Here is a 24,403-nt window from a genome sequence, read left to right on the forward strand (position 1 = left end):
TGCCCCTCAGCACCCACTCTATGCTAAATTGCCACCAGCCGGCAGTCTACCGTGGCCTTTGGGGCTGCGCGCTTCCAAATGCTTTACGTGAGTCCAGCCGGGAGTGCTCCTTCAGCCGCAGGATTTAGGAGCCGGGGTGGGAGTGGCTAAGATGGAGTGCAGTGGAGACTCCCTGAAAGCCCCCAGGTCCAGCCACCACTGCCCTTTGTCGATCTTAAGTCCCCTTTCCAGTCTGCTGGTCACCATCACGTCCCTCCGTGCAGCCCCAGTTGTGTATTCTCCATAGGTGACAGCCTCCGGTCCAGGGTTGCCTTCGGTAGTAGCCCCCGCCCCCCGGGTGTTCCCTTGGCACCGCAGTGTGTGGCATTCCCCCGGACCCGCAGCTGCTACTGTCTCAAGACCGAACAGTGGACAGCGTGGGTGGGAATGGTAACGAGGTCTCCCGAGGGCCTAGGAGGACCTCGCTGACCATCGTCCCTTACACCTGGCACTGTCCTAGTTGCATCGCCGATCTGCTTGGGACAGCAAGGTCGCCCCGGCCAAGGCCGGCTTTGCGCACAGATGCGAAAAGGCGGGAGTGGGCGTCGAGGGGAGCTAGAGTAGCGCGCCTGTGGCACCATGGCCGCGGGGGACTGGAGTGAGTCTTGCGGACACCTACCTCGGGGGCAGCGAAGGGAACTAGTGTCAAAGATTCCGCAAGCACTCAGACAGGGCCATTTACACCGGCTAAGCCCTCGCAGGGGTCGGCGTCGCGAGCTGTCCCTGGGACCTCGCGGTGCGCAGACGTGTCCCGGCTCCCGATTTAAGAACTACCTACAGGACCCCATGTTGCTCGCCTCGAGGGTTCCTTCCAGGGCGCGAGGTGCTGTCCAGGGCTGCTTTGCCTCAGTTTCTCCGCCGGAGTCCAGCTTACGGGAGCCGGGTGGCGGTTGAGGCACTCTGGACTAGCGCGGCGGGCGCCGGGGGCTCCGGTGTTTTTCCTAAGAGGTTCAGAAGCCGGAGTCCTCGGCGGCCACCCGGACATCAGTCCCGCCCACAGCCTTGCGGCCCCGGGAACCGGGCGACACTCCCAAGCCTCCGATTTGTAGGGAGCATTGGCGGCAGGGAATTATCAGGGGAGATTTTTGTGCCGTGGCTTGGCTGAGGTTGAGGGCATTTGGCCTTCAGGGAGCGCGGACAAGAAGTGACTAAGAGGCCGAAAACGCGAGTCCCTCTCTTTTGCTTCCAGGCCGCCGGAGTCGAATTGTCTTGTGCAGCCTTGTTTTTGTTGTTGTTTATTTTATTTTGTTTAAAGACAAAAACACAACAAAAGCTACCCTCGTTTTAGAAATTTATTTTGCCCCCATGATCAGCATGGGTTTATCTCTTGGGGCTGACTAATTTTGGGCCGCCAAGAAAAAAAGAAAAAAAAAAAAAAAAAAGGGCCTTTCGACCCATTGCTACCTGCTCTGTTGGGGACTTCCATGTCAGGGCCAGAAGAGGGAAAAGTAGAAAGAAAAGAAAAAAAAAAAAACCCTATGCGGTGAACCTGTGGGAGAAGGGAAAGGGTGTAGGCTGTTGTCCCCTGAGCCAGAGCCGCCCCCAAGAAGTTCCAAGAAAGTCTCCACCAAAGCATCTGAATTACTTAAACGCACTTTTCTAGTGCAGGTCCACTACAGTCCCCAGTTACATAAGACTTTACTCGCTCCCAGTCACTCACTGAGGGAGGTGACCCTGGGCAGTGATTAACACCCAGACCGGCATCCCGAACTCCGAATTTCAAGATGACCCACCGGAGCTCGGAGCCTTCCTCCCATTCCTCTCGGAACTCCCTGACACACTTACCGCCTTATTATTGTTCAAGTCTCCTGTCTACCCCGCTTAATTTTTTTCCATTTAAAGTTTTATTACTACTTATACAAAAGTATGCAAGACGGAGCTGAATGGTCAAAACAGGCAGGAAGGGAGGAAAGAAGGAAGAAAAGAAAACACATGAAAAAAAATGCTGGTGACACCCGACGGTGAGGCCGGAGAGTGTCACTGCAAGGGTGTATAGGTTTTCAGAGACCAATTTTCCAGGTAGAACCGAACATAAGGCACTGGGCATGCCCTCCGTTGAAAAGGCACTATAGAATGCAAAGCATTATTTTAATTTTAATAAAAAAAAACCCGTCTCATTTAAGAGTGCACGTTTGTGCTTCCTCTGTAGTCAGAGCCCGGGTTTGCCACAGCAGAGTCTATAATCAGGGGGAAAATACCAGCTTTGTTGGGGGTTAGAATATATCATTGGCTAATGTGGTGGTTAAAAAAATAATGCTAAGAATTGGAATAATTAAAGACTGAGAAATAACTCGTGTACTTGTCCTTCCCATTCTCCCGTGTTGTCTTATTTAAGGACCAGAAGAGTGTTTCTCGGCCGGCCTGGTTAGTTTTAATTCCAGCTCTTTCTCTCCTTTCCGCTTCCCCTTCAACTCTGGTGTGATTCGAAAATCCCCAGACTGGCACAAAGTGGGAAACTTGCTGTCGGGGAAACAGTTCTCCCAGAGTTGGAGACACTCTCTTCCACCCCTGGGCCCTGACCTGCTGCCTGGTTTGTAGTAAGTAGAGTATTTTTATAAAGAAAGGAGCTGGGCTTTGGTACCCTGTGCCAGTGAGGGCACCTTTCCCAGGCTGCTGGCGAGCTTGCTTCGGGAGAGCCAGCCCTGGTATAGGGAAGTAGCTTCGCTGTGTTTTGATTTGGTTTTCTTGTTTTGTATGTAGATCTGGCTAGCCCAAAACTCACTATGTAGACCAGGCTGGCCTTGACCGCTCAGAGATCGCCCCACTTCTGCCTGCACTGTTTATCCAGCAGCCCTCATCCCAAAAAGGGATCAAGGGCTTTAAAAAATTGTCCTGGGAAGGGCTTAGACCCCTGGGCTATGTTAAATTAAGCTACTTAGCACTCGTGCTCTCTCTCTCTCTCTCTCTCTCTCTCTCTCTCTCTCTCTCTCTCTCTCTCTGCCTTGGCAGTCCTGTAGGGGAAGATCTGTCTGCTTGGGCTGAACCTGCATCCTGTCTTTGGGCAACACAAATGCGCCTGCCCACAGGCCCTGTTCCATAGGAAGACCGAACAAAAACTAAACATTGACTGGAGAGGTGCTGGGACTGGAGACAGGGTTGTGAGTGTGGCTGTGGAGGTAGACTTTGGGGTTAGGCCTTCCCCCAGGAATGGGGAGGACCACTTAGAAGGAAAGGGCCCTCCCTTGGTATTGAGAAAATGGTTCCCTTTGAGAAAGGAAGGAAACTGGACAGGAGAGTGGGGGGGGGGGAGGCGTCTTATAGCCAGAGAGTGCCTGCAAGGGGCAGAGGGAGTTATTTATTTATTTGCTTCAGGTGTTTTAAATTAAACACATTTCTCTCACTTTCCTGGTTATTTGGTGCTCAGAGTTTTCAGTGATTCCTCCGTTCTATCTTTTACATAAGCAGAGCCCCCCCCCCCGAGATATCGTGGGAGGTATTTTGCCTTCAGTGCTTTCTCTTTCCTGGTTTCTTTTTAAATTTAATTTTAAAATTATAAAGTAAATTTAGTGCTAGTGAAAGTGTGCGTGTGTGGGGGGAGCCAGCTGGGTCTAGAGGCAGCGAAGAGATAGGCAACCATGCAAAGTTCAGCCTTCCTCATCAGGGGCAGCTGAGCCCCAGGCCCCGAAGTTAGCCTGCAGCTGCCTGCTTCCTCCTCGCCGCCTTCTTCCGTGCCCTCTTCCCCTTAGCTCCCAGCAGGAATCCGGTGGGCAGCGAAGGGCAAACCCGGAGTGGGCTCGTTCACACCTAGGAGCTTCCTGACCTACATACAAAGGTTCCCTAGCCCCTGCCTGTGCCTACAGGCAGGGTAAGAGGAGGGGCCTTGCTTCCTCAGTCACTAAGGCTGTTGGCTTTTAGCTCAATGGGTCTTGTCCTGCCCCCCACCCCCACCCCATGTCTTGCTAGTTTGTTGAACTGCAGCACAATTGGATGCTCGGTTGATGGGATCAGAGTTGAGCAGACACACACAGAGAAAGACTCTCTCTCCCCCGAATTACTGAGGGTGAGGGGCTTCTGTTCACCATAGACTTCTGCCGTCACATGAGTACACACACTGGTCTCTAAGGTGTGCACACACACAAATGTTCACCTTGAGGCTGTTGGGTTTTTTTTTTTTCCAGAACTGTTCTTAAGGATTCCTAAATTCTGGAAACCCTATAGCTTAAAATTTTAAGGCCTGTTTAGCAGTACTGGAAACGATTCTTTCTTAATCTGGGTGGAGTTGCATGGGTGTGTTCGCTTTGTGGAAATATATGAAGGGAGCAGTGTGCTTACAATGCAAGCATTCTTTATACACAGCGGCTTCTGCTAAAATGTTAAAAAAAAAAAGCAAAAAAAAAAAAAAAAAAACAAAAAAAAACAAAAACACCACACCCCCAAAACTCTGGGCCCAAAGGTAAAGAAAAGGCCTCCCATTGCAAATTTAAAATACAAATTTAAATAAAAATGTACTCCTGCTTGCTTTACTCAGTTTTTCCTGCTAAGAGTGGTAGAAAGCCTTGTTAAAAAAAAAAAAAAAAGTAGTGGGCTGAAAAAAAAAAAAAAAAACCTCAAAGGCGGGCGGTTCACACAGCTTCCCGGCCCATCCTCAAGTGAAGAGGGCCTGTATGCGACCCTAAGACTTAGGTATAGAAGTGGGATTTAGTGTCAGAACCAGAGGACGAGAAGCAGTGGGGAGTACCTTCCTTGCCAATTACATTTTGCTGTCAACATCTGGAAAGCAAAATTGCAGCTGTTCTCCCTACCCCTCCATTACCACCTCTTTTTTTTTTTCCCTCTCCACTTACATTTTCTGTGAACTTGCCATCCATACTTCAGTTTTCCGCAGTGTAAAAACATGTTCACGGCTGTGTTCAAATTGAATTTTTAGATTTGGACTTTTTAAAAACGTGCATCTTATAGTCTGGCAGCATAATTTTTGGAGCAATGTGTTTGAGCAGGCCAATGATAGGCGTCCTTCGCTTCCCTTTCTCTCTCTGCTGTCGGCTCTGGCCCTGGCCCGAAGCGCGAGGGAGGACGCCCAGCAGCCCTGGACAGCCTCCCTCTTTCGCCTCTACACTTCTCGGGCAGGTAGCGACTGCATCGCCCTCCACCCCCCACAGCCCTTCTGCGGTGTTTTTGTTTTCTCTTTGCCCCCCAAAAATATTTGAACCAAAAAGCCTCTCTTTTTTTTCCTCCACCCACAGCAAACTGAAAGGGCTAGTGAACCGTGATTCAACAGAGCGAGGGCGCCTCTTTTCTTCCTTAGCATTAATTAACTCAAGTTCGTTAGGACGTTGGGTCTGTCGCCCACAGTTTTCTCTTGTGTGTGCTGAATCGGGTCATAGAGGGAGACTTCCCGTGCAAACAGTTTGTGTTGGAGCTGGAGGACGCAGAGGGGGAGAGAGGGTGAGAAAGAATGGGAGCCCGGGAGGGAATGAGCGGGCGGCAGAGGGTGGGCACCGTCCGAAGTCCTCAGGCCCCGGTGCCAGCCTTTCTCTGCAGGGGCTAGGCACCAGGGAAATGAGGATTCTAGGGTTTCCTTGGCAGTGATTCTGGTCATAAAATAATTGGGAGCAGTACATTTTGAGGGACTGGAAAATGTCTGAAACTGAACATTTTGGGTAAGCGGCTTGTCCCGCCCGGCAGGGCCGGCCCAGCTTTCCCAGAACCCTCGAGCAGAGAAAACCCCAGCTCTCCCGGTTCTGCCTGTTGCTGCAGCAACTGAAGAAAAAGGCTCCCTAAGGGCCAAGGGTGCCACGGTGCAGGCTGGCTGGGCACAGGGGTTTGGAGAAGCCTGGGCTATCCGTAGAGGAAGCACTGAGAAGTAATACTGGGGTGGGGGGTGGGGTGGGGGTGGGATCCTGACCGAGCTCTTGGGGGCCAGGGTGTCTGGGAGTGCCACTACCGGTCAAGTTCTGTCCTTGAACCTTAGTAGAGTAGTTGTGGAAGGAGAGGACCGGCTACTGCAGCCATATGGGCAGTTTGAGCACCTACTCTTGCCCCGGCTTTCCCCGCAGACATTTTCTTGTGCGGGATGCACCGACTTCACCTACCCTACGGCAGGCCTTTTTCCTTCCCTCGCCTTTTGTCAGTTTTTCTCCTTTAAAGAAACTTGTGAAGCTGGTCTGTGGGGTTCCTCCTCTTCCTGGGCCCTGGGCCACTATGGAGTGACACTGTCAAAGCCAACCAGGTGGGTTAGGCACCATACTGCTCTTGCCTGTCTGGTGAGCCTCCGTGGAGCCTTTGGCTGTCACCTGTTCTGCTGTTCTTTGAAGGGCCCTATTCCCACTCAGCCCATTGACTAGGGCAGAGAGTCCTGGCTTCCAGCATTTACTTGTATTTGGTGACACGGAAGTTTCTAGCTAAATAATGAATTAAAGACTAGGGTTTTTGTTTCCTATTCCCCATAGAAGACCAGACGAAAGTAAACAATTTCCAGAGGCACTGGGAATAGATCATCTCCTCTAACACCCCCATCCCTACCCTAGCTCATTCTGTGCCAAGAGGGTGAGGGGAGATATGCTTGGAGCAGGGGAGCGTTCCAGCCAGGAACGAGGCTGCTTGTTGGCCCTGTACCAGGCCACAGCTCCCGATTTGTAGAAAGGGGAGAAAAGGCAGTGTGTGTGTGGGGAGGGGGGCGCCAGGGGCATTTTTACAGGGGTATTATGTGGCCTGGTTCTGGGATAGACCCCAAATGAGACGAAGCTCTGGTGTGGGCAAATCCATCCATCTTGCCTGAGGACACCTTCCACATAAGCTGCTGTTCCTGAACAGAGGAAGACAGGCTCAAATCAGCCAAAACCCGCTTTGTCCAAATTATCGAGAGCCTCTTCAGAAAGTGCATTTTCCGGTTTCCATTCCTAGCATTTTCAGACTCTTGGATGGTTTAACTGAGCACCAGAGCCTCTACTTGCCTCCCCCAGAGAGGGAGGCCCCACCCACCCACAGGACACGCAGCCAGGTCTCTTCCTTGGATCTTGCCAGAGTTCTGTCCACAGTGTCTGCCCATGGCCTCTCATAGCATTCTGAGGGAGGAAGAGGGACCTGAGGAGGTGGGAGACGGGTGTCTACATGTGTGTTGTTGGTGGGGATTATGTATGAAGCTGAAGTCCGGACCCAGACAGGATTATAAATGCCAGGAATTAGGTGAACTCACCAGGGCTTGATTTGTGGCCTTTCTAATTTCCTGTATTTTTCCTTACCTAGTCTGCAGATACGCATTAGTAAAATGGACCCTGGAATATCTGGTGATTTCTACTTCCAAGCACAGCCATGTGCTTAAACTATGGTACTTGTCCAAATCAGTGTGGGCCAAGAGGCCCAGGATCTAAAAGTGTATGTTTAGGCCCAGAAGCCAGCGGCTTGGGGACAAATAAGATTTTGTGTTTAGAGATAAAGAGGCCGACCCGTGGAGGGGGTTCCTGTGCTTGTTAGCTGTCTCACTATCAGGAGGCAAAGGCCAGCTATGGAGTCTGTATCAGTTTTGGGAAATTATTTTGTTTCCTGGAAGAAATTTTAATATTGTACATGTAAGTGAAGGACTGGATGTATTCTCTGTTTTTCCTCAAACAATCCACAAGGCCTCAGTCCACGTGGCTGCTTTGAAAGCCATAGGAAGCCACCATTTTTCGTAGCTAATTTCTTTTCCCCCTCCTTTGTATCATGGATTCCTTTTCTATTTTCTTGCTTTTCTGCCCACCCTGCTTTCTTTTTCTTCTCGTTGCCCCCCCCCACGCAGCTTTGGGCCCAAGTTGGTGTCCTGGGTTTGCTCTCTGCCTCTTTCTTTTCCCCTTTGCATTTCTGTTTCTCTCGTCTGCTTAGTCTTTCTTTGGGCATGGGGACACATCCCTCTCAGGGATGGCTAGCGGGCACCAGAGTCTAGCTGGGCAGTGTTTCAGTAGAAGCTTGCTGTGTTCACCAACTTCTATCTTCTCAAAAATGAGAGAGGCCTTTCTTCCATGAAGTTAAAAATTTCCCTTCCAAACCCCAAAAGTCCATGTGGATCGCAACAGTATTATTTCTGGCTTCTTGACTCCTCTTGCAAATGGAGAAAGCACCTTTCAAACTCCGCCTCTCCCTCCCCCCACCTTGTCATTTGGTTTTCCCTGTGGCCCCAAGTACCCCTGCCTTCCTTTCCCTTTCAGCAAATTTTCTTTCATTTTGTCTCTCTCTTCCTTTCTTTTCTTCCTCCATGACCTGAAGGTCTCCACGTTTGTTCTGTCCCTCCCTGAACCGTGATTTCTGTTTGAACTCAGACCTGGAAGCATCTTGAGTCATCAACAACTTTCCAGTCTTGACTTGGGTCTGGGTGCAGCAGAAAGCAGGCTTGTGACCTCCAAGAGGGACCTTCCTTGGGGAAAGGAAGGAGTGGGAACCAGGACAGATGATCTTCCAGAGGGCTCCTAGACTGTCTCCTAACAAAAAAAGGGATGTTCTCTTGTTTGGGGAGTCTAAGGCAAGCACACAGGCACACAGGGGCACAGGGGTACACACACACACACACACACACACACACACACACACACACACACACAGCTGTTTTCTTTTCTGGGGTGGCCTGCTTACAGGAAGCATCACACAGGAGACACTGCCCGAAGATGATCTGCTCACCTTCAAGGTTACAGCCCTTCCCCCTCCCCCGCCTCCCCCCTTCTTCTAAGAGAAGGACAGTTGACAATTGTTCTCCCTTACAGATTCGCGAGGAAGAGTCTATTGCTCTTCTGCCAGAGTCTCCTAGGCTTCCTGCACACACACACACACACACTCTCTCTCTCTCTCTCTCTCTCTCTCTCTCTCTCTCTCTCTCTCTCTCCATGGTCCTGCCACCTCTCACTCCAGGGACCCTGGATAGTTTCCTTCCTCAGTTCCTCAGGGACTGACACGGTCCCCAACTTCTGTGGACTTTCTCCTAGCCATGCTCCCCAAGCCAGACCTTCAACTGGGTTGTACCACTACCACCATGTTTGTGAAAAGGAACAAGCCAGGATTTGAAATAGAGCAATATTGGCCATTTTCTTTTTTAATATTTAAAGCATAGTCAGGATAGCAACGATACCCCCTACCCTCTAATGCCCCCAAATACAAATTCACTTGCAGCCTTAATGACTTTAGAAAGTGAAATCGCCTCCTCAAGGTGGAGAAGGCAATGTTCATTCAGTACCTCATGTCTGTCGCTGCTATGCTATCCCTATGCTCTCCTTGGCTGGTTGGCCCAAAGCCTGTTATTCACAGAACGTGAATTATTGAACACCACCCTAAGAGGCCTGTCTGTGATGGCACCTGCCTCCTGCACTGTTCTTTCTGACAGTGTCTCTGGGGTCAGCTGTGAACTCCCTCCACTGGAGCTGCCCATTTAGGGTATGGGGTTCCAGGTGCTGGATGGCACCTCCGTTGTTGGGGTGGATGTTGGGGTGATCTTTTGTTTTGGCTCACACTGGGTGCACTTCCAGGAACCTTTCTGCCACTGAGCAGAAAGGCCACGGAGCTCAGGGGAGGAAAGGGGCACCAGTGAGCGGTGACCTTTTTTCCCTTGCCAGCTTAGGGTTGAGCCTGCAGAGAGGGCGGCGGTGAGGACTGTGAGCCCAGTCACTCAACTAAGTCTGCTGGTGCCTTCCTCTGCTCTTCCCCTCCCTTCCTGTCTTCTCACTGCTTCCCTGGGCTACACCAAGCCCTTTCTGAAGAGTCCTCTTGCGCGTGGAGGCTCCCCTCCCTCCTGCTAGGGGACCTGGTCAACAGATTTCTCTGGCATCACCTGTCCTGTGTCTGCCTCCTAAAGGTCCTCTGCCTTCTACTTCATCACATCCTTTCTCAGGCCTTCCCTCCATCCAGGCCCCTCAGTTTACGCTTTTGCACGTTGCTTGGCTCTTTAGTCTGACTCGAGGGACAGGTAAGAATGCTAACCCGGCAGGAGTAGCAAGGGCAGATCTGGAGGAGGAGAAGGTCGCTCAGAGCGGGAGGTGGTGTTGGTGTGGGGGAAGTAGTGGCGGTCCGTCTCAGCCTCTGTCACTTCTCCCAGGGGCTGGCTGTTGTGTTTGTAGCTGCGTGTAGAGCTTGCCAGAGGAGCACTGTGACAGGAGGCTATTTTAATAAACTTGCAGTTTCACCAGCCGAGTGAGTTACACTGCATTGGCATCTCTCGCCGTCACTAATGGAGTGTGCGTGGCTGGGTGTGGGCCGAGAGAGGCTGTGAGCTTACTGGGGGCTGAGGAGAAGGCAAGGAGGTGCAGGGTGTGGTCCCAAAGGCTGCCTGGTCTCAGGGACCAAGAGGTGGTACACCCAGCCAGTGATCTGAGCCCGGGCGGTGCTGCTGGCCGGGCACTTTCTGAGCGCTGTCTCCTATTCTTAGTTCTGTAGGCTAGTGAGCAGGGCGGAGGGGAAAATGTCCACTCGCCCCACTGTGCTCCATTAAAAAAAAAAGTCTAGGGCCAGAGAGAGAGAGAGAGAGAGAGAGAGAGAGAGAGAGAGAGAGAGAGAGAGAGAGAGAGGGGGCTGGCCTGAGAGAAAGACTGAAAGCAGAACACAGAGAGAAGGCACAGCTGCTTCCCCAAGGCCTTCTGGGGCTCCCGCCCAGCCGCCAGCCCGCCAGGAGTCAGGCCTTTATTTATTTATTTTCTGGCTTTAAAAAAAAAAAAAGTCCGAGTCTTCCTCCATCCCGGTGTTCCCACCCCCCAAGTTTGCTGGGTGGCTGCTGCCAAAGAGACCCAAGTGGGCGCCTGGGATGAAAAATTCATAACTGCTGGACTTCGCTCGTTCATTAGACGTGAACTTGTCGATTGGGCAAATTGTTTTTGGTCTCCAACTGCCGGGGGCTCTCCCCACCCTCTCTGCTAGCCCAGCTCCCTCCTCCCCTTGGACCCAGCCATTGGCTGCAAGTGGAAGCCTCTTTGCCAAATAGGTGGATTCCCCCTCACTCTCTCGAGCGCTTGCCTCTCTCTCTCTCTCTCTCTCTCTCTCTCTCTCTCTCTCTCTCTCCTCCCTCCCTTCCTCCCTCCCTCTCCCTCTCCTTGCTCATTCTCTCTCTCTCTCTCTCTCTCTCTCTCTCTCTCTCTCTCTCTCTCTGTTTTTCTCTCCTTTCCTCTGGCTGTCTCCCTCCCCCTTTTAACTGACTTGGCACACACAAATGGATGGGGATTGAGCATGAAAGGGGAGGGGGACTTTGAGAGAGAAAAGGAGCCACAACCCCCCCCAGCAGTGCTGGTGCACACACACCCTCTCCCGCGCGCTCACACTCACACGCGCACCATCGCACACCCCATCCCATCCTCGCCTTCCTGAGATCCTCGCTCTCTCCCTCCCCCTCTTCCTTCCCTCCCTCCCTGGCTCCCTCTCTCCCTTTTGCGGCATCTGCCAGCGACGGTCTGCAGCCGGTCAGAACTCGTCCTCTTCCCCGAGAATCTGCGAGCCCCCCCTCTTCCCCTGGTCGGGTGGAGGGAGCAGCTCGAAGTTTACACCCTTGTGCCGCTGCCAAAGCCGAAAGCCTTTTCTTCAGCTGCTGCTTTTTCCCTCCTGGTTTTTGTTTTTGTTTTTCCGGGGGTGGGGGAGGTGGGGTAGGGTACGCTGTTGTGGGTGTGCGTGGGGCGGTGGTAGGAGGTTGGTTTTGATTTTTAATTTTGCATATATATATATATTTTTTGCTCTTTTATTTTAAACTGCCAGAGGATGCGCAGGGGAAGAAATTGAAACAATTTGTTGGCTTTTGTTTACCTGGTGTGTGTAGAAGCCACCTCGCGCTCTCCCTGCTCGCCATCCCTGACCTTTCTTTCTTTCTACTCCTTAAAAAAAATTAATTTCCCCCTCTGTGCAATGGAGCATGGGGGGCGGAGGGGGAAGGGTTTGAGAATCCACCCAAGCCCGGCCCCTATTCCCCAGAACACCAATAATAACCCCCTTTAAAACATTTACCTTCCTCCCTGCTCCTCCTCCTCCCCTCGTCCCACCGCCCCTAACTCATAACTCTGTTGAGCCCAGAATCTCAGAATCAGGCGTTGGCTTTGCCGGGTGCTTCAGATCAATGGTAATTATTTGATTTTTTCCAGCTTTATTTTTGTAAAAAGAAATCAATTATTATTTTAACTTCAAACAAGCAAACAAGCAAAAACCAAAAAATCAAACAAAAACAAAAGGAAAAAAAAATAACTGAGAGAGACCAGCCCTCTGTCACCTGATTGAAGGTGAAGGGGTTGTGGGAGATTGGGGAAGGGGCCGCAAGACGACCCATGTTGCTTTTAACCCTGATGTGGCTGAGAAAACCATCTTATTCGGGCTAACAAGAAGTGTTTTGTTCATTATCACTGTGATTAACATTAGTATCGGTGCCGATAACAAAGCCGAAACCACATATTTAGGACTTAGATCTGATTTTTGAAAAATGCTGGGGTGGATGTTACAACAGGATCCGGAGAAAAGAAAATGCAAACAGTCTGGTGGAGGGGACCCAAAGCTGCCTCCTGCATCTCAGATGGCATTTTCTGTCTTCTGGGGGCAGCCAAACATTGGCCAGTCCGGGCAAGGCAGCTCTTGCATGCCCCTTGCTCTGCACCCTCAGGCAGCGGGACACTGCTGGGACCAGCTGACCCTAGTTCACAGCTGCTGTAGAACATGGAGATGTCATGGGTGCGACAGAAGGGGGGGGCAGCAAGCCCATGGTGTGTGTGTGTGTGTGTGTGTGTGTGTGAAGCAACATTGTGTGTGTGTGCAGACAGACAGAGAGAGAGAGAGAGAGAGAGAGAGAGAGAGAGAGAGAGAGAGAGAGAGAATAGGTGTGTGGACAGGCGCTCCGGTGCCTCTGTTTGGTTGCTGAGGCTGAGATGGGAGCAAGTGACTGGCGAAGCTAGTGGTGGCTTCAAACCACACTTCAGTAGAGCAATCTCAAGAGAAAATTGCTGGGGGGAGGGAGAAGGAGAAGAAGGCGGTTTTCCTAGTGCCCCCTTCTAACGCTGCGTTTCTCCTTCTCTCTTCCCCCCTCATCCCGTCTTCCCCTCCTCCCGTCCTCCCTCGCCCCGCATGCTCCCGGCTTGCCGCCTGCAGGATGAGTTCCACCCGTTCATCGAGGCGCTGCTGCCTCACGTCCGAGCCTTCTCCTACACCTGGTTCAACCTGCAGGCGCGGAAGCGCAAGTACTTCAAGAAGCACGAGAAGCGGATGTCAAAGGACGAGGAGCGCGCAGTGAAGGACGAGCTACTGGGCGAGAAGCCTGAGATCAAGCAGAAGTGGGCATCCCGGCTGTTGGCCAAGCTGCGCAAAGACATCCGGCCCGAGTTCCGCGAGGACTTTGTGCTAACCATCACGGGCAAGAAGCCCCCCTGCTGCGTGCTCTCCAACCCCGACCAGAAGGGCAAGATCCGGCGGATTGACTGCCTGCGCCAGGCTGACAAGGTGTGGCGGCTGGACCTGGTCATGGTGATTTTGTTTAAAGGGATCCCTTTGGAAAGTACTGATGGGGAGCGGCTCTACAAGTCGCCCCAGTGCTCGAACCCCGGCCTGTGCGTCCAGCCACATCACATTGGAGTCACAATCAAAGAACTGGACCTTTATCTGGCTTACTTTGTCCACACTCCGGGTAGGTTGCTCTCATCAACTCCCTCCCCAGTTTTATTTCAGTTGCTGGAATTTGTTCTCCTTATTGTTCTTATGTTTCTGCACAGTACAGCTTACAGGCCTCACTGCTAGCCTGTCCTACTGGCCTCTGCTTCCCACGTGGCTGGCGCCTCTCTCACTTTCCCAGCCTCTCTGCCCCCACCCCTTTGCTCTCTCCCGCCGTCTCAGTCTCCTCCCTTGCTGTGGTACCAATTTGGGCATCCTCATCTTTCCTGTAGTAAAGATACTGGATGGTTTAGGACAGGGCCAAGATGTCTCCTAGTTGTCCATCATGGTGAGAGTTTGAGACAGATTATGACAACATCAACACTAGCCGTTTCTGAGGAGACACACGTGTTAAGGGTTGGTGAAGAGGTTCAGACTTTTGTATAGCTTTGCTTCATCCCAGGAAAAGCTGGATCTGGTGGAAGTGGGGGTGCAGGCAGCAAGTTCTGGAGAGAAGGTCTCGTAGATAGTAGATAGAGCTGGCATACGAGGACTGAAGGTACTGAGCTGTGCTGGGCTCCTCCTAAAAGCCCAGGTAGTTTCTGGGGTTTGTTTTTGTTGTGTGGGAAGGCAGTGAGCTCCTTTGAGCTCCAGGCTCCAGGATGGAGACACACCGTGGTGCCAGTGGCCCTGAGCCTCTGGCTGGAGCAAAGAGGCTTTGTGGGAAGCGGGCCTGTCAGGGAACAGCTATAGAAGAAGTCTTAAACAAACAAAACCTGCAGAAAACCCTCTCCCTTTTGTGCCTTAAGTGTGAGCTAGCTGCCTTTGCACTACAGTGCTGCCTGCCCTGTGTCTGGCCAGGGCTAGTTCATGCTCTGGCCTTGCCCCCCCCCCTGCCGCCCACCCCCATTTCCCTTTCTCTTTTCATAATTTCTTTCCACTTTTGTTTTCTTACAAATTGAAACAGAGATGGCTGGTTAATTTTTAGCCTCCACTCAGCTACGCCCAATTTACTGCCGCCTTTGAAACCTAAACGGGCCGGTACTCTGTGATTAAGCAAGGCAGAAGTGTGTTTACATTGTGCCCAACCAACTTGTAATGAGAGGCTACCAAACCTTTGTGTGTGTGTGTGTGTGTGTGTGTGTGTGTGTGTGTGTGTGTGAGAATGTGAGAGAATGTGGCTTTATTTAAGCTCTGGAAAACTGAAAACCTGTCGTTCCTGTGTCAGTACCTCCATGTCTTCCTTTGTATTCATTCATAAAAAAGAAAGGCAGTTCACGCCACAGTGGTCACCCCCTGCCTGTTGGGAAAGTTAGGAGGAAGTGGTGTGAGTGGGCCCAGGCACACCGGGCGATATTTCCAGGAGCACTGTCTTTCTTATAGAGAGCAGTGTTGAGTATATGTTGGCATGAAGAGAAAAGACATTCAAGGTCTTTCTTCTTGCTCATCCTCTCTCTGTCTGAGAAATGGCTTGGGTGACTGTTGGCAGTCAGCGAACACTGCCATGAACCCTCCTACTGTATGGATCTTTCTAGGCCTGTGCTTGGCCTTAAGTGACCCTTCATTTAAAAGACCAGTTTTCTTACCTCTCCTACGGCTTAGGTTTTCTCCTAACTTTTTTTTTTTGGCGGGGGAGGGTGGAGTTGGGGGACAAACGAAGGGAGAAAAAGTTACCCTTCATCCTCAGTGTGTTTATTTCGCCAGCTTGTGGAGGGCAAGAGCCTGTCAGCGTTGGGGATGCTGGGGGCTCCTGGAGCAGGAACACACCAGTGTATCTAAAGATAACTCCCTCATTCAGGGAATCTGAGCCTTCCACTCCTAGAGCTTGGACCCCGAGAAGAACCAGGTGGGAAAAGTTAACATCCCCTTTTCTCCTAGACTGGCCCCTCTTCCCCTCCCCCCCACCACTCAGACCCTGGTAGTCGTGTGTTTCCAGGGCCTCTGTTATTTTAGGCCAGTTAAGTCATCTATTTTTGACAGGGTCTCACTATATCACTCTGGCTAGCCTAGAACTTTGTCTATAAAACAGATTGGCCTTGAACTCATTAGAGATCTGCCTGTCTCTGCATCTGACTGCTGGAATTAAAGATAGGACCAACCAGCCCTAGGCCACTTTCTTGACTACTGCCAGCATGGGGCTGAGGTGGGATGGTGTGTGTGTGAGGAAGGAAACTGTTTCCCAGCCAGCCTTCTGGCTGTACTGATCTGGCAGGGTAAGGGGCAAGGGAAGGCACAAGGCTTCCTATCCCCAGCTAATGAGATCATTCGCCCAGAAATATGAGTGAATTCATAGTACGCTGCTGCCAAGGCCTCTTCTGGCCAGGCTGAGGCCGACAGAGCCTTAGCCGTCTTCTTTGTTAACTGAGGCCCAGACTTTAGACAGTCGCTATGAATGTTCAGGGTTTCTTACTGGATGGGCTAGAATTTCAGGGTACCCTTTTGGAGGAAATGTAGGTGAAGGCCAGGACCACTCACAGGGCCTCATTGCCTGCTCCTCACTGGGCTGCTCTGGTGTGAGAGAAAACATTCTCTGACTGCTGTTGATCCTGTGGTTTTACCTTCTCTGTTATCCTCTCTCCCAGAACACCCGGCTGAGCCACAGTGTAAGAGACCAGGGCCAGCGCTGGGGGTCGGAGAGATGGCTCTGTGCTTAAGAGCACTTGTTCTTCCAGAGGACCTGGGTTCAGTTCGTAGCACCTGCAGCGAGCGCTTCACAACCGTCTGTAACTCCAGTTCCAGAGGCTCTGTCCCGTTCTTCTGACCTCTGAAGGCACATGGTACCCAGACTTATATGCAGGCAAGACACTCATGCACGTAAAAAACAAACAAATCTTTAAAAATAGAAACTAGGTTGGAGAGCTGGGTGTGGCTGAGCGGACGGTGCCAGATTTTATGATCATGCTTGATATGGCGGGAGCTGTGAGGACAGCTTTGCATCTAGGGAGATGTCACCCAGACCCTCGCTGGCCCTCGTGCCCCAGAAGATTCGAGAGATGACAAAGTGACAGGACAGACGCGGGTGACTTCTAGAACTGTCCTGAGAGGCTGCCACAAAGCCACCTATCTGCTCTGAAGGACATCACCATGCGCCTGTCTGCATTCAGCGGGGGAAGCTAGGCAGGGCTGAAGCAGGAAGCCCTGTCAGGGAGATGAGCAGGTCCTTCCAGGGGTGACTTTTCATTCAGAAAGGATGCCCCAGAGCAGGCAGTGTGGCAGGGAGAGCAGGGGTGAGGGATTGAGGGCTTTGCATCGTGGAGAGGTGCGGCCGAGTAGGCCTGACAGCGGTGCCAACTGTTCGGGAGACCCGGGAGTGCTCTGAAAATGAGATCGGACCTCACAGACCAGACCTCAAACCTTGGTTTCAGTCCTAGCAAAGAAAACGAAATTTAAAACTGTAAACAATTCTTTCCCTCCTACACCCATCACAGGGCCTACAGCCCTTGATCAGGTTAGGCGTAAATCATACATGTTCCCATTGCCCCCCAGGACTGGGCATTACAGCCTGTCCTCATAAAGACTCTGTGTACATCTCTTAAAAAGCTGAGCCAAGTGCTACTGTCACATCAGAGATTTCAAAAAGTCAGTTGAGTGTGTGTGTGTGTGTGTTGTTGTTGTTTGTCTATTTTTTTTTTTTTGCTTGTTTCTGGTTTTGTTTTGTTTTGTTTTGTTTCGTTTTGAGACAGGGTCTCACTGTGCATCTCTGTCCTGGAACTCTCACTATGGAATCGGGTTGGCCTTGAACTCACAGAGATCCCCCTGCCTCTGCCTCCCTGGTGCTAGGATTAAAGGCGTGTTCTACACCACACCCCTCGGCAGTCTTTTGTACCTCTGTCCCCCCAGTTATCAACTTGCTTTTGTTTATGACTCGTCTAAGTCAGAACCCAGATAAGATTGCCACCATCGTTGATGCATCTCCAGCTGGTAGTGGTGGTTTCTTGATGTCATTGCTATCCTCCTTCTTCCCCTGGTCTTCATGACTGTTTTTGGGGCTGTCCCTCCTATGTGGAGCCACGGCAGGCTGTACTCTGTGGTCCCGTGTGCTACCAGGCCCTGGGGTGGGCGGGCGGGTTCAGCGTATTTGGTAGGAAGTGAGCGTATTTGGTAGAAAACGGCAGGTTTCGCCTAGTGACGTTTTGCAAGTCTGAGATGTTACGCTGTGATTCTGCGGCTCCCAGAAGTTGGCTTAGCAGTTCACACTAGCTTCGAGGCCTGACTGAGCAAGGAATCCTTCTCTAGCAGCACTGTGGCCTATTCCTGCTTAATGCTCTAAAACTGTCCTGGGTTCCCAGCCCTTCCGGTGAATCTGCTGCACACGGAGAAGACTGCCAAAGCCTAGCTCCCTTTTGAGATCCGCCCTGAACACCGACCCTTCCTCACCTACTTGTCTGTGTCTTAAGGCGTCGCTGTCTGGTATCAGGGTTGGCAGAGACCAAGGGGTCTGCTGTCTTGTATCAGGGTTGGCAGAGACCAAGGGGTCTGGGAACACAGTTAGTGACATTAGCAAGACCTATGGGTTATTTTGTGATGCAGTGTCTAGTTCCCTTGAGACGGCTCTATAGGCAGTGCCACTGTTACTTTGGTGACTGTAAGTCTTGTTTCCTCTGTCTTGAGGTACGCAGCTCACAGGCTTGATCGTATACCTAGGCTGTCTGCAGATGACGGCTGCCACGGTGACCACTGATCGGATTTACTGAGCCCAACATGCCTGTCTGGCTTCTTCACCTGTTGCCCCGGGATTGTCCAGTTAGAAGCAGGATGATCTCACTGAGGCAGCTTCCCGCCTTCCCTCCCTCTCTCCAAAGTGGCCTCCTCAGTTTCCCCAGCCCAGCCACAGTGGGCTTAGCATCTTCGAGGTCTTCACCACACTCAGGTCTCAGAGCAGAGCAACAGTGCATGGCTTCCGTGCACAGTTCTTAGGAACAGGACAGCAGAGGCACTAAACAAGTACAGGGCCTGCAGCGTCATGCCAGGGGAAACCCTGGCTGTGCACAGACTATGCTGACCCCTCTTCAGGCCTGGGCTTATTTATGGAGCCCCTTGACCACCTGCTCCTGTCCTCTTTGTCCACAGTGCTGTCTGCCCAGCCAGGCAGGAAGCCCACTGCTTGCGGTTCACAGGGGCAGTGGTAGAGTTGCTCTCTATGCTGACCAAACTGGAGCTGTAACATGAGGGAGAAAATGAAACAGCTTTGTGTGAGCTTACGCTACAGACGTTGGACCGTGAGCGAGCCAAAGCTGGGCGGCTGGTCCAGTCCGTAATTATGGGTATAGTGACCAGCTGTATTCCATCCGCAGCCCAGAGGAAACAGGCTGTTCTGCAGCAGGAGTGCTGGGGCTAGCCACCAGAAGGACTTCCCGAGGAATTGTTTTACTTTTTGGCACTGCCAAAAAGAGTGGAAGACTGTCCTTTATGAAGTGCACACTTAGCCTATGGTCGCAGGACTCCCAGATCCCTGGGAAGAAGGAAATCCTTTATGTGCCTAGCAGGCGAGGGCCAGGTGATGGCATCTAGAAAGTTGCATCCAGTATGCCCAGCAGGCATGAACCTGAAGTCATTCTTGCTGGTGAGAGGCGAGGCCCTCAGGGCTTCCTCAGGGGCCGCTCAGTTCACGGTATCCATGAAGGCAAGTCAGGCTCCCTTCCTGCAGAGTTGGGTGCAGACAGGCAGTGAGACCCACGTCAGGTTGTCTCTCTGTGCCAGTGTCCCCACGTTTGGCCTGGAGAAGGTGGCTGCCTCCCGGCCCTTTCTGCCCTCCTCCCGAAGGAGCTGCCACACTTAGTATACTTTATCCTCCACTGTCCGATTCAGAAGTCTTTTCAAAGGCTCCAGCCGTGTCAGCGCAGGGCTTGCACAAAAGGCCTCTTTGATTTCTTGTTTGTTTTCATTTGCCGGCGGAGGGGGAGGGGGTGGGAGAGAAAGAGCTCCTGGGTTTTAGAATTTGAATTTGGGTTGTTTCATTCTGGGAGCTGGCTCCCTGGAACTCCTGTCTGAGTTAGGGACCAGCGGCTGGGCAGAGGGTGCTCAAAGCCATGGGAGCAGGTGTAGGGCTCAGGACCTTCGTTCATCCCGCAGTGGACTGACCGTTGAGAGGCTCTTCTCGGCGACTAGGCCTACGGATGGGAAGGCTCCTCGTCTTGAAGCCTATGTCTGGAGTCATGAAGGGTCCCAAGGGCCTGACAGCAAAAGACTTGTCCCTGTTCATTGTGTCCCCTGAGGACTGGAGTGGCCCCCGATTCCATCACTTTCTTCTTGGTTCTTTGAACGAACTACTCTATATGATTCTCTAATGCGAACTTTTCCCTTAAGCGTTTTTGGCGTCTTCAGATACAGACAGAGACTTTCCTGCCCTATGCCAGAGAACGGAGAGAGGGATGCAGGTCTGCTTAGTAACTGCTCATCTTTCTGGGTGAGAATGGTATCTAGAGACCAGGTATGCCACTTGTATAGGGCTGAGGGCAGAACGGCCCTGCTGAGGCCCCTATTAGCAGAAGAATTGAGGCCCAAACGAAATGGAGGGTCATCCTGGTTCACAGATGCCGACAAGGGACATTTAGGCCAGCCCTTGCCACGTGCATGCCTGAAACCCTTGTGTGTGTGCCCCAGCACAACCAGGAAGAACGGTGTTGTATACTCTCAGGGCCCTGGAAGGGAGTGGTGGAGACTCAGGCTTGGGCAGGTGGTCACAGTCATCAGCAACAGGGACGTGTGCCCACTGGGTGAGGGGGGGGGCTGCGTAGGGCCTGCTTGGCAGACGGGAGGAGGAGGCTGGGGGGCTGAGAGATAGATAAATATAGCTGGTGGCATTTCTGATGGTAGGTTTTTCTTGGCACTGAGGGCACCGTGGAAAACTGCACGACAAACGCCCGGCCCTACAGGCCGCCGTCGCCATTTTAAGCATATTTGAGCCGAAGGGTTGTTGGCATTAGAACAGGGTCCCAGAAGGCAGAGGGGCTGGATCAGGCTGTCCCCTCTTCTCTCTAAGGGTGCCTGGGTCTCTTACTTTATCTCTGTAGATACTTAATACCTGATTTTCTGTCCCCTCTGGTGATTTGAAAAACACATATGTTTGGAGGCTGCCCTTTGTATACCTCGTTCCCAGGCTATTGCCCACCCCCCTCAGCTGCCAGTGCCAGGCAGTAGGTGACATTCAGCCCTTCTCCATTTTCCATGTCTTAGGGGTGACATAGCATGCTGCTACCACCACCGTAGACAGGAACCAGGAGCCAGGCTATTTGGACTCTCCCTCTTGCATCTGAGTTTGGGGCCCTCGTTTACCTTTGCTCCATGGAGACTGAACCTCTGAGCCTTGGTTCTTCCCCTGTTCTCCTCCCAGATGTCTGAACAGCAGGACCCTTGGGTTGAAGTGTCATGGGGCACGGGATCCACCTGTGTTTTAGGGATTGCAGGCCCCCCTCTGGTTCTTGGTTTAGAGTGCCATCTTGTTTCTGGTTGATTCTGGGCCTCCATTTGTTGGTATTCGGGGATCCCCAGTAACTTAAGGGTACTTGTCCACCTAGTCTTCCAGAAACTTTTTGTCCCCTAATGATGGAGGAAAGGGGTTGTTCCCTCCTTAAATTCCATTCTCTACTGGAGATCCAGAATGGCGTTAGCACTCCATGTGATGCTTCCCCAGTTTCTCCCAGCAACCTGTCTTAAATCCATGGGGCTGGCTGTGTGTGTGTGTGTGTGTGTGTGTGTGTGTGTGTGTGTGTGTGTGCTGCTCTGGTGAAAAAGAAAGAGGCAAAGGACTCTCAGGGAGAGAGACCAGGCTTAGACTCAGGACCAGGGAGGGGTGACCTCCCTGCTCCACACCTTGCGGGCACTTGAAAGGCAGAGAGGAGTTTGTCAGCTGACTGAGCCTTTCAGCCTGCAGAGGGCTGACTTCTCCTTTTAAAGGTTTAGGCAGGCAGGTGTCATTTATATCACTCTCTAGAGGAGGAAACTGGAAGAAGACATGTCAAGGGACTTAGGTCACATTATGAATTTCTAGAAAAAGAGGTTCCAATCACCTTGGCCTGAGGGCCTCCAAACTACTTGAACTTCACCAAGATTCCTGGCCTTGGCAGAGTCTCTCGTGAGTCCCTGTGGCAGTCAGTTCCGGCCCTGTAGTACCTGCTGCTGTCTAGAAGGGGCTGAGCCCCCACTTGTAGCTCAGCGCAAGGGGTCCCTCAACTGCTAAGCAAGTGGGGAAGACACAGAGCAGACCCCTAATACTGTTCTCAACCTTGGCCACCTTTTCTCTCTCTACATCCTTTCTGGAAATGCTCCCTGTCCCTGATCTACGTAGACAAGAACCAGGACCCAGGCTATTTGGACTCTCCCTTTTGCAGTAGCCAGGGACAGCTCTTGTCATACCTCTTTGGGGCTCAGGATCTCAGTCACTGGACTTGGGCAGTGGGGTGTGCAGGAGATCCCGGTGCATGGCGAGGCAAATGGATTTGGGATCCACAGTGCTTGCCGCCCCACCACACCCTTTTCCTGGGAGTTTGCATGGGGTCATAGTTTGAAATAAAAAATAAGTGTAATTATCCTAATTAACCAGACGATTGCTAGAGGTTTTATGATAGTTGACGATTCCTTGTCTCTTCTCAGATTCTTTTCAGCGGTTCTCAACCTGTGGGTTACAACTCCTTTGTTATATTACGATTCAAAAACAGTGTCAAAGTTACAGTTACAAAGTAGCAACGGAAATAATTTTATGGATGAAGGTTGCAGCAATATGAGGAAGCATTGAAGGGTCACAGTGTTACGAAGGGTGAGAACATGTTAGTCTTTTGCCACTGACCCATTCCTTACTTCTCACGGCTTTCATAACATTTGAAGAGTCTGAGGCCATGTATTATCAAACCTCTGCTACATGCCAAGAGCTGGGATGTGTGAGCGGCGGGCAAGCCGCTCAGACTTCTCCTCTGCTTTTGAGGCTAGGCCGGGGCTTGACCTCTCACACCTTGTATTAGCTCTCCTGTTGCTAGGCTTCCCAGACACGCTGGCTAACACTCTAGTCCGATCACTCCGTGCTGTGGGACCAGTCTTGGGCACTGTCGGGTCCTTAGCGAATCTCTGGCCTTGAATGCCACCTTCCCCGACTGCTGATTGTAACTCTGTCATCCAGGTGTGACACCAAAATGTGATCAGATATTTTCTAGTGCTTTTTGAGGACAGGATCACCCCTAGCCAAGAGCCACTGTCATGGAGAAATGGGGTTCAAGGGATGCTGCCGGTACTTAACCTTTTGCATCTGAGTTTGGGGCCCTCGTTTACCTTTGCTCCATGAAGACTGAACCTCTGAGCCTTGACTCCTCCCCTGTGCTCCTCCCAGATGTCTGAACAGCAAGACCCTTGGGTTGAAGTGTCATGGGGCACGGGATCCGCCTGTGTTTTAGTCTCATAGGGATATTGCAGGCCCCCCTCTGGTTCTTGGTTTCGGGTGCCATCTTGTTTCTGGTGCACATTCTCTCTGCGTGCTAGGTCTACTGACCTGGAGATTGCCAGGCCTATGCTGTGAGCTTTCCAGAATCATCCGAGACCCCGAGAGCAGCGACAGGTCATCCTACAGTGTGGAGTTGAGACCAGAATTATCATGGCAGGACCTTAATAGGCTCAATTTAAATCGGGTATCTGATTTTCTTTATTATTGAGTAAAACTATCTCTGAGAATTTAAACAATGGAGAAGGGCAGAAGCCTTCTCAGTCCACCACCTCATGTCTGCAGGAGGCTCACTTCACAGATCCATGGCACTCTGTGTGTGTGTGTGTGTGTGTGTGTGTGTGTGTGTGTGTGTGTGTGTGTGTGTAAATCAATTCATATATCAAGTAACTTTTTTTTTTCTTTTCTTTTTTTTGGAGCTGGGGACCGAACCCAGGGCCTTGCGCTTACTAGGCAAGCGCTCTACCGCTGAGCTAAATCCCCAACCCTCAAGTAACTTTTTTATATTGTTTATTTTATGTATGTGAGTGCACTGTCACCATCTTCAAACACACCAGAAGAGGTCCCTTTACAGATGGTTGTGAGCCACCATGTGGTTGCTGGGAATTGAACTCAGGACCTCTGGAAGAGCAACTTGTGTTCTTAACCACTGACTCATCCCTCCAGACCCATCAAGTAACTTTTGAATATAGGTTTCTGTTTTAAAAACAGTTGGTATAGTTGGGCTAATTAAGTTGGCTTTGTCAGTGACACTGTGGCCTTAACTCTTCTCACTCCCCAACTCTGCCTCTGTGATCCCTGTCACAGGTGCAGAGCCATTGTTCCTAATCCTTCCCCAGGTGACAGTTTGATCTTGTCCTTCCTGAGAGAAAAAGGTGACCAGCCGAGCATGTATTGGTGTCCGAGTGCAGCCACATCCTGCTACGTGTGTAAGAGGGGTGTGTGTGTGTGTGTGTGTGTGTGTGTGTGTGTGTGTGTGTGTGTGTGAGAGAGAGAGAGAGAGAGAGAGAGAGAGAGAGAGTGTTCCTAATCCATTGTAACCTCAATTACCATGTAAGTAAGTCAACCTCCTGTATTTGGGCTCTTACACCTGCCTGAGGAACTGTTCAGTTGTGCCTGGCTGGACCCAGACGTCTACATCTGGCTTCTTAAGCCCTTCCTAGAGAGTGAGGAGACTCTATTGTGGGATAGACCACCCACCAACTGGCCTGGCTTCTTTGAGGCTTCCTACCTTAAAAGGATTTGAAGTCACAGAGATGTCAGTTGATACTAGAGTTTATCCCATCATATTGATGTTTCAAACTTAAAGGAGAGGGTGGGGGAGAGAGGCACGCTTGGGGTCAGGAGCAGGGATGGGGAAATCAGAAACCAAAAAAACTTAGGAAGGAACCAGAGAGGGTTTTGTAGCTGAGTCTTCCAGACTAGGGAAGAAAGTCC

At 51.4% G+C, this 24,403-nt stretch overlaps 1 protein-coding gene across 7 annotated transcripts in view; it reads left to right on the forward strand.

Moving 5' to 3' along the window:
• Nfix (nuclear factor I X) overlaps positions 1-24,403 on the forward strand; it is a 96,331-nt gene that overhangs the window by 14,899 nt on the left and 57,029 nt on the right. For 2 of the 7 annotated variants that reach the window (XM_032887734.1, XM_032887737.1), the window contains exons 1-2: positions 11,596-12,630; positions 13,045-13,576. In XM_032887734.1, coding sequence (XP_032743625.1) covers positions 12,616-12,630; positions 13,045-13,576 — 547 coding nt within the window. In that variant the 5' untranslated portion in view covers positions 11,596-12,615. Of the gene's footprint in view, positions 1-11,595; positions 12,631-12,737; positions 13,577-24,403 lie in introns of those variants that run through there. The other 5 variants (XM_032887739.1, XM_032887738.1, XM_032887735.1 and 2 more) reach the window with 4 other exon arrangements.

Source organism: Rattus rattus, chromosome 17, assembly GCF_011064425.1.
Source record: "Rattus rattus isolate New Zealand chromosome 17, Rrattus_CSIRO_v1, whole genome shotgun sequence".
Lineage (NCBI taxonomy): Eukaryota > Metazoa > Chordata > Mammalia > Rodentia > Muridae > Rattus > Rattus rattus.